This window comes from Azolla caroliniana, unplaced genomic scaffold (genome assembly GCF_043228905.1).
Source record: "Azolla caroliniana isolate FFs.n. ecotype wild unplaced genomic scaffold, voAzoCaro1.0.p SCAF_1380, whole genome shotgun sequence".
NCBI lineage: Eukaryota > Viridiplantae > Streptophyta > Polypodiopsida > Salviniales > Salviniaceae > Azolla > Azolla caroliniana.
The window spans coordinates 1-9,212 of record NW_028231815.1 but is presented as its reverse complement, the minus strand read 5'-3'; the positions used below and the strand labels follow the sequence as shown (position 1 = coordinate 9,212).

Genomic DNA, 9,212 nt, shown 5'->3' with positions numbered 1-9,212 from the left:
AATGTGTGCTCCACACTTGTGTGTGTGTGTGTTGTGTGTAGATATATTATGGAATGCCAGTCAATTAATGGACACATGTGCATTATGTAGACACCTAAAGATGATTTGCTTTTTTGTTGTAGGGAATAGTTTTTTGTTGACATAAAGCTCAAGTCCATGAAGTGCAATATGCCCATGTTATCACTAGAAAAAGCAAACCTATTTCTACTTACCCTAGTTCGGGTTTGCCTACTTTTTTTATTTATTTAAAAAAGATACACCTTAGTAAATTACTTGAGAAATGTACATATAGAAAACAGAGGGAGACATTTCATCTCACCTCTATTGTAATACAAAACCTAATACCAACATCTGATGATATAGATGATATCACAATAGGAACAAATGGAACACCATCTACAAGCTATGCAATAAAAAAGGAGGAATGGAATAATTCCACTTCATACCAGGAGACGTATCTGAAAATAAGTGAAGCCCTCGCCACCGTTTCTTAAAGTCCACTTGACGTTGCCTTTGAGCATCAGTTGTACCCTGCAAATCATCATATTGTCCACGTATGGTGTGGACAAATAACCACCAGAATTCAATAAGCATATTATTGAGATGTATGTGAGCATTATTAAAAACAGCATCGCATCTCGTTTTCCATATTGTCCACAGCGCAAGTCGAATAAATTTAGGATGCCATAATGTTATGGGCATGACCATGTAATATCCTGTGCTGAGAATTTACCGTAGTATGCTATACACATGGATAAAGTGTGAGGGTTAAACGAGAGTGTAAAGAAGGGGAAGATTACTTTTAATCCTCGGGATTGAGACAACCCATTAGGCCAAGTGTGAACTTGCATGGGGGCCTTAGGTATGGCTATAAATATGAGGCCTAGCTACCCTCATTTGACACATTATCGACTACATCGAGACTCTGACATTGTGGTGGGTCAACTCTTGAGTGAGCACGTCAGCACCAGGTACGACTCGACGCCATGACAGTGGTATGGGACGCCGATCGAGGCTTGAGTTCGTCTCAATCCCTTCGCTCAAGGGTGGTCGGGTGGATCGACACCCTCTTTCTCTCTCTCCTTTCTTATTTATCTATCTTTTATCCTTATCATAGCTCTAACACATCAAAAATCTGAGGAAAATATTTTTGTTCACGTAAGACTGAAGTGCTTGAAGCTTCACATGTCCACATCCTTACTAGACAAGGGAAACCAAATTTATGTTTTTAATGCTTGAATCTCCATACTTGAGTCAAATACTTATGTGATGTGGAAAGAAGTTTGGGGAAGAGAATTTTGTTCGCACAAAGTTGAAGTTCACAAAGCCTAATGCCCCCACATTCTCATAAGAGAAGGTAAATCGAATGCCACTTGTTCTGGCTCTAATTTATTTACTTAAGGTTTGCAAGCCATGATGGTGTGTGTGATGGTGTGGTAGCAACTTGTAAAACATTGATTTATTATATATTAAGTTGGGTTCTCGTAGGAAACAAAAACATGGACATGAACAAAATACACAATGTTAGGGTTGGAAGGATTGATTAGTGTATCTATACGTCGTGCTTTATTTCAAATTATGTCTACAAAGGTCGAAAGAAAGTAGCAAAATGGTTAAGGGATTCATTAGCATAAAATAACTTTTGAAATCATAGAAATATGTGATGTTGCAACAAAACATGACAATAGTTGTTATTATGAGCAAGTGCCAACAAATACCTTGACAATGCTCCAATTTCTTGCCCTTATATTGTAGTCCACTTCTTTATTGATAGACACCATGTAATTGTGTTGTTGATTGTGTATGTAGTAGTGGACATGGTATGAAAGCTATCAAGGTTTTGCATTTGTCTGACAACGAGAGTTTGAAGCTCTAGTCAAGCCATTATGGTGCTAATGTTGTGAGTACGTGTGTGTTGAGGTAGAACCACCATGACTTTATGGCACATCTTTGTACAACCACAAAAATAGCGACAAATCGTTTGTGATGGGAATCTTACAAACGAATGTTTTGCTTAGTGAGTGTAGCCAAAGTTGGCTATAGATAACTAAACACAAATCCTTGCTAAAGCTCAATTAAGAGTTTACAATGACTGATGATGCCATAAACGAGACACGAAGGTTTATGTATCAAGGCCTTAACGCCTTAACAAGGATTGCCTATACATGAGGATCAATATCAAAGATTCAAAAGATTATACAATGATATTTCGTAGAAGAAAACTAAATAGTGCTTATGTAATAACAATGTGCTTTAATCAACCACATATGGTGGTGTTATCTAAATCTTAAAGTGTTGTTCATTTATGATTGATTAACCACCTCAACGACACTCATTGGTGATGATATCACCCAAGTACACGAGTTGTGTTCTTTCTGTGGTCACAAATTACAAAATATGCATGTATATTTAACCCTTGCACTTAAAAACACGAGTCTTATCAATAGATTCTTCGATGTTAAACTATATATATACATATATGTAGATATATAACACAAATTTATAAATCTAATTTACAGACAATGCAATTGACATTGATTATCAAATATTTCAGCCATACCCAAATCATGCATAAAGAAAGGGTGGCGCATTCTATAAATCCACGTATCCAACAAAGCTAACCAAACATTAATAGGTTACCACTGCAACCAATATTTGTTTTCAAAATAAACTAAACATTGTAACACATGCAAATATTGTTCTCTCTTCTAACATACTAGATTTGCTTACGATCATTATACTAATAATAACTAGCCATCCAACAACGAGTTATTCAACTAATATGGATATATTTGAAAAACTATGTTCTAAGTTTCTATGCAGATCATTAAACAAACTACACCATGTTTATCGCCAAATAAATATTACACAAACACTTTTTGGTTGATGTTGTTGTATTCTTCCTCGAGGATTAGAAAAATTTGGCATATCGTTAAACGGACATGAACAAATTACAAATCCTAGAGTGTTGTGGCTAGCGGAACTTAGGTTACATGAAGAAATACAAATGATTTCTAATGATCTATTCATGTCCTAGTGGTCTATAGGACACATTTGTTGCTTTGAGATTGTACATTAGCATCAAATAGATGCACTCAACTACACCTCATCTTCTTCGATCAATTAAAGTACATATAGACTACCATTTTCATTGGCAATGCAACATTTCGATCAATAAAAGTCTTGAGCATCGAGAGTTAATGATAAACCAAAAACCCACTATATTTTTTCTTCTATTTTGCTCCCATAGATCATAAAAGCCTTCATATGTCTAAATGTATGCATCACGTTCCAAAAATAGCTCTAAAAAAACACATTGAGAGTAATTTTGATTGATTTAGAAAAGTCATGGGCGGAACAAGAGATCTACATACTCGATTTTTCGCAATGAAGTGTTGTGGGCCATTAAATCCATACGCACAACCACCATTGCCTAGTAGTGAGAATATGTAGTAAATCATGCTTTTATGCGAGGGTACAACACATTCTCCTCTCATGGGTGTTATTTTTGGTAACGGAACAAGTATTCAAAAGAACAAGAAAAGGGAATTCTCGTTGCAATGTCTCCCTAAGATAATGTTCTATCTCACGGAGGAATTGGTTTTTATTTATTTTTATATATTTAGCATCGAAAGACAATACAAACCCACACTTACTTCCCTTTTTTATTTATTTGTTCTCACATGTTGTAGTAGTGAATGGTTTTCCCTTTGATAAAAGGGGAAAAAATTCATGAAAGTGTGATGGTAAGTAAGTAAGTAAAGCCATATATTTTCCTGCTTGTATTTCACCATGAAAGAGAAAAAAGAAAAGGAAAGAGAGGGAGGAGGGATTAAACAAGAAATGAAAAGAAATGAAAAGAACAGAGATGAAATGAAATGAAATGACAGAGATGAAATGAAATGAAAAGAACAGAGATGGAATGAAATGAAATGACAGAGATGAAATGAAAAGAAAAGAGACGAAATGAAATGAAATGAAATGACAGGAAATGAATGCAAAACCCTCGTGTCTCAGTCCTGCCATCTCTATTCAACTTAGCAAGTCGTAGTTAGAAGCAGATGGCGATGGCGATGGCGATGATGATGAAGAAGTAGAAGACCTCCACGCTCAAGTTTCTCTGTCTTTGTCTCCGTCTCTCTTCTTTCTCCTTCTCCACGTTTCCTGTTTATCTTTTACCATGACCGATACCACCGATGACATCGCTGAAGACATATCCTTCCAGGCTTTTGAAGACGATTGCCAGCTCCTTGGAAATCTTCTCAACGACTGCCTCCAACACGAGGTCGGAAATGATTTCATGGAGAAAGTGGAGAGAGCTCGACTCTTGGCACAGGTGTTCACAGCCATAACTCATAGCTCTCTTGTTTCATCCCATCTCTCTCCCTCCCTCTCGATCATGGTGAATTATAATTTTTTTTGGCATGACTTGCCTGCCACATTTGATTGGATTCATCTTCTGTATTACTGTGGATCAATGGCTTCTTGTAAATGTGTCTTGTTTTGTATGTTCATCCAATGCGTCATGATCGTGTTCCCACAATAATTTTTATCTTTATTTTCTTGTTGCAATTATCAGTATCTGTTCTTCCTCTAGTATCAGGCCTTTTTACAATGATAGATGTTGTACTTAATCCTGTAGACTCAATCGTTTTCATGCGACAATGGTTTCTCCGATTGCTTCAATTCTACAGCCATATTGTTTTACTGTTAGTATATTCATCCTCGTTAAATGTATATTAGAGTGCATGCAACATGCGCATGGCTGGGGTGGAGAATGCAGCTGAATGGCTTACCAAGCAACTTGAACAAGAGATTTCCAACATGACACTGGAAGAGGCAGTGCCGCTGGCCAGGGCCTTCAGCCATTACCTCAATTTGACAGGAATAGCTGAGACTCATCATAGGTTAGACAGCATAAGATTTTCTTTCTCTAATTTGTGCTTTCTGATGAACTAATATAGCTGAGACTGTGATCCGAAATTAATTGTTACTTAGTGCTCGGCGAACTAGATCCAATGCCCATGTGTCAAAATCTTGTGATGATGTATTTGGGAAACTCATTCAAAGTGGGGTTTCTCCTGAGGATGTATTCAAGGCTGTATGCAATCAAGTTAAGTTTTTTCTCGTCTTATCTTGTTCATTAAAGTTGAGGTATAACAAGTGACATTCGATAACTGATTCTATGTGCTCCTTCAGGAGGTTGAAATTGTACTTACTGCTCATCCCACTCAGATAAATAGACGAACATTACAATATAAGCACTTGCGCATCGCGGTATTTCTTTTGTCTCAAGTACATGTACAGTTTGTTCAAAGGAATATGCCACAATCTTAAGTTGATTGCGTTCTGTACCTATGATCAGCATCTCTTGGAGTACAAAGATCGGGCAGATTTGACTCATGAAGATCGAGAACTTTTGATTGAAGATCTGGTATTATGAGATATCTATGTTATTCCATACATTGAAATTATGGTTGTTTCAAATGACTAGATCAATATAATATTTGCAACACCCTCAATGCAGGTAAGAGAAATAGTTTCACTATGGCATACTGATGAAATAAGACGAATTCAACCCACTCCTTTAGATGAGGCTCGAGGAGGCACGAATATATAAGATTTATAGTCCCTTCTTTAGCTGAAATATGGGCATCTTTCAGAGGATAAACAAGCATGTTCCTTTGCACTCCAGGTTTACACATAGTAGAACAATCATTGTGGAAAGCTGTGCCACAATATCTTCGCCGAGTCAGCAATGCCCTGAAAAAAGCATGTTTTCTTAAAACCTGTTCATATTCTCATTTAATAGATTTTTAAAAACATTATGCACATTTTCCTGGTTCACTTTTGTGTTTTTTGAATGCATAATGTTGCACATTGACAATATCAAATGCGTCGTTTCATTGATACTGTTGAGATGTTTGATGGGAATCATTTTAAAATTAAGAAATTCAGTAACATTATATCGGACTAGAAACCCAAATTTTGTTTTTCGGATGGAAAAGGTCATCTTAATTAGATTATATAATTACATAGGAGTTATATTCTGCATGTGAGACATATTTCTGGGGCTGTCATGTAAATTCTTTGGGCTTTTACTCACGTAAGCATTTTTAACATGCTATATTATGTATGTAATTGGGACATAAATAACTGATAATGCAACTTGTTGAATGTAAGGTAAGAGATCAGCTAAATAACATCTAGGTAACTTACTTATGTACCTATAGGCATATGCGGAAGGAAATACTTCACTTGATTGTAAATTGTTCTAAGCTAGAAGACCAACTCAGGAAGTCCCCCAAAACTTTATGTGCAGGAAGAGTAAGCAATAATATGTCGAGGATCCTAATACACTAGCTAAGAAACTGCCATCTACTTTCCTTTAAACAGTATACTGGCAAACCACTTCCACTAACTTGTACTCCAATCAAGTTTGGATCCTGGATGGGTGGAGACAGAGATGGAAATGCTAACGTTACTGCCAAGGTACAATGTTCTCTCAATTTGCATCAGAATGTTTAGAGCATAAGAATCTTTATTCCCACATTACTTACAAACTTCATAGATGATTGCTTAATGTGTCCAGCTCACTTATGTTGTAAATTTATTTTCATTTTTTCACTACACTACATGAAGCCCTTATTTTCTCCCAGCTGCAGTACTTAAAACCTGACCTTCAACTTACAACCTGTTTTAATCACCATCGTAATATGCATATTGGTTAGTGCTGCATTATAATATTTATCTATATATAATATACATATACTTAATAGAGTAGAATATTGATATCAATGAGGTTATGGGGAGCTATACTGGAAATAAATGTAGTAAGTGTAAGGGTTAGGAATGATGTCAATAGGGCTGAGGAATACTCGGGATTCACCCTAGTATAGGCTCTTTAGATGCATCAGTGGAGCTATGGTCGAAAAGATAGAAAGATAGATTATATTATCGTCTTTGGAGGTCAAATATGACCTATGAGACCAAAAATATTACATTTCACGTGATACGTGTGAAGGTGAGTAGCGACTCTCGATGTTCAAGAACTTTACCAATGAATGTTGCAATCGAGAGTGCACATCGCGGTTGTGAGAGAAATTCGTGCAAGGATTGGGCTCGATCGAAGAGACGTGGAAAGCATGGTCGAATATGATCAAAGGCAGAGCATTGTATCAAAGTGTGATACTCAGACTCTCGAACTTGTTTAGGGCAAAGTGTGCATAGTCGGCCACTCTAATCACTTGTGCCCCAATGCCCCGTCTCACATCTCAATGCGTGCGAGCTAAGTCGTATGGAAGCAATGGTTTGAATGGTAGATATCGGGATGGGCTCTAACATGTATCGATGTGTACGGTTTCCCCGTTCCGCGAAGAATATGGTTTTGTAGTTAGGTGCAACATTTGTAGTATAATGTGTGAAGCGTGAGCCACCACATTTGTCCCATGTCATGATACATTGGCGTTGCAAAAAGGCCTCATTTACAGAGGAATCTAGTGACCCATTTACAGAGAGAGCAGTAGTTGGAGGAGCTCACCTTTGAAGTGCGATCCAAAAGTTTTTAACGTATGTTTTATATGACCCATTTAGGGTTGGCCAAGTTCACAGCGAACTTGGCCCAAAAATAACGAAAAGGTGATGAGTGACTTTCAGCCTTTATAAATAGGCCTATACACATGTACGCACTATAAGGGGGTCATTTAGGGCATTTACCCCAACAGTAAGTTTCCATTGCTTGACTTGCAAAGTTGTTTTAGAGTTAAATCTACATTCCTATCACATCTATTGGTTAGTGCTGCATTATAATGCACACACACATACACACACACACACACACATAATAGAGGTTATGGGTAGCTATACTGGAAATAAATGTAGCAAGTCTCTATTGCGTCACTTACAAAGTTGTTTTAGAGTTAATCTACATTCCTAGCACATCTATTTGTCTTAATAACTTGACTGTTCCTGTTGGGAACTTTCAAAATTTGTCTTCACAGTATAACATATTTGCATTATTATTATGCTACCTAATTAATTTCTATAACATTTCAGGTGACAAAGGATGTGTGCCTATTGGCAAGGTGGATGACACTCGACTTGTACATACGTGAAATAGATAGCCTTCGTTTTGAGTTTTCTATGAATGTATGCAATGAAAAGCTTGGGCAATATGTTACAAACATTCTGGAAAAAGGTATACAATGGACTTCCTTGCATGTCTTTCAAATTAGAAGGAATTAATAGATGATTAAAGGATGATGTGAGAAGCTTGTATCCATTATGGTGATAAACATGATTGGTAAGGGAAGATTGTGGGATGACTTAAAGTAATACACGAGAATAAGAAATTGGTTGGGAGATTACCTCAACAAGACACCCTGAAGGTCTGCAATGACTAGGGCAAATATTACAAATAGATTTGAAAAAGATAAACTTTCCACAATGGCGTTTGTTGCATGTCTTTCCAATAAAAAGGAATTGATGGCTCTAAAAGAAAAGGGTAAGAAAGAGATAAGTTTGGAGGGCTGACTCAATCATGCTGATAAACAGGACTGGTAAGGGAAGACTTTGGATCACTTAGTTATCCATGAGAATTAAAACATTGGCTGGTAGATGCTAATGATAAATTGGTAAATGTGTATAATTCGAACAAACTCACTTCTATAACCAGCCCATGCAATCATATAAATCTTTACATTTTCCAGCTGCATTTTCGATGATATTGGTGTAGCTAGAAGCAGTTGAAATTCTATAAATTTTCAGACATTTTATAAGGTGCGACCCATTGAAGACAGAAATTTGGAACCAGACTTTGTAGTGGAAAGGGATGGAGAGGATTTCTAGTTACTCTTATATGTGACAGAGTGGTCAGCATGATAGGGCAGATGGGAGAATCTTCAAATATGTTTAGAAATAGCTCAAATATTGTATTTTCCAAGTACCCACTTTGTTGGTGAAAACATAGCTACTTAGTAGACCATTCCTAAGATTCTTTCAGCACTGCCACATCTGCCCGTGCACACCTGCAGATGGTGATATCTCAACATGTTTAGGGAGAGTAAATCAGTTCACTAGATATCCAAGGTCATCCACCGTTATATCTGAATAAATCCTTGGTCCCTTGAATTAGTTCTCAACTTTTCTTGTGGATATTAAAGCCTTGTGCATAAGGTGTCTGATATTGTATAGTTTTAGGAGGCCGAGCGACT

At 36.9% G+C, this 9,212-nt stretch overlaps 1 protein-coding gene across 1 annotated transcript; it reads left to right on the top strand.

Annotated features, from left to right (window-relative positions):
• Nucleotides 1-4,055: 4,055 nt before the first annotated feature.
• On the top strand, nucleotides 4,056-8,786 carry LOC147847193 (phosphoenolpyruvate carboxylase 4-like). Its single transcript, XM_087339462.1, has 8 exons — nucleotides 4,056-4,336; nucleotides 4,744-4,907; nucleotides 4,999-5,113; nucleotides 5,200-5,277; nucleotides 5,366-5,434; nucleotides 5,528-5,772; nucleotides 6,397-6,492; nucleotides 8,056-8,786. Exons 1-6 carry the CDS (start codon nucleotides 4,181-4,183, stop codon nucleotides 5,618-5,620), a joined length of 675 nt encoding a protein of 224 aa, XP_087195588.1. The 5' UTR covers nucleotides 4,056-4,180; the 3' UTR covers nucleotides 5,621-5,772; nucleotides 6,397-6,492; nucleotides 8,056-8,786.
• Nucleotides 8,787-9,212: the final 426 nt, after the last annotated feature.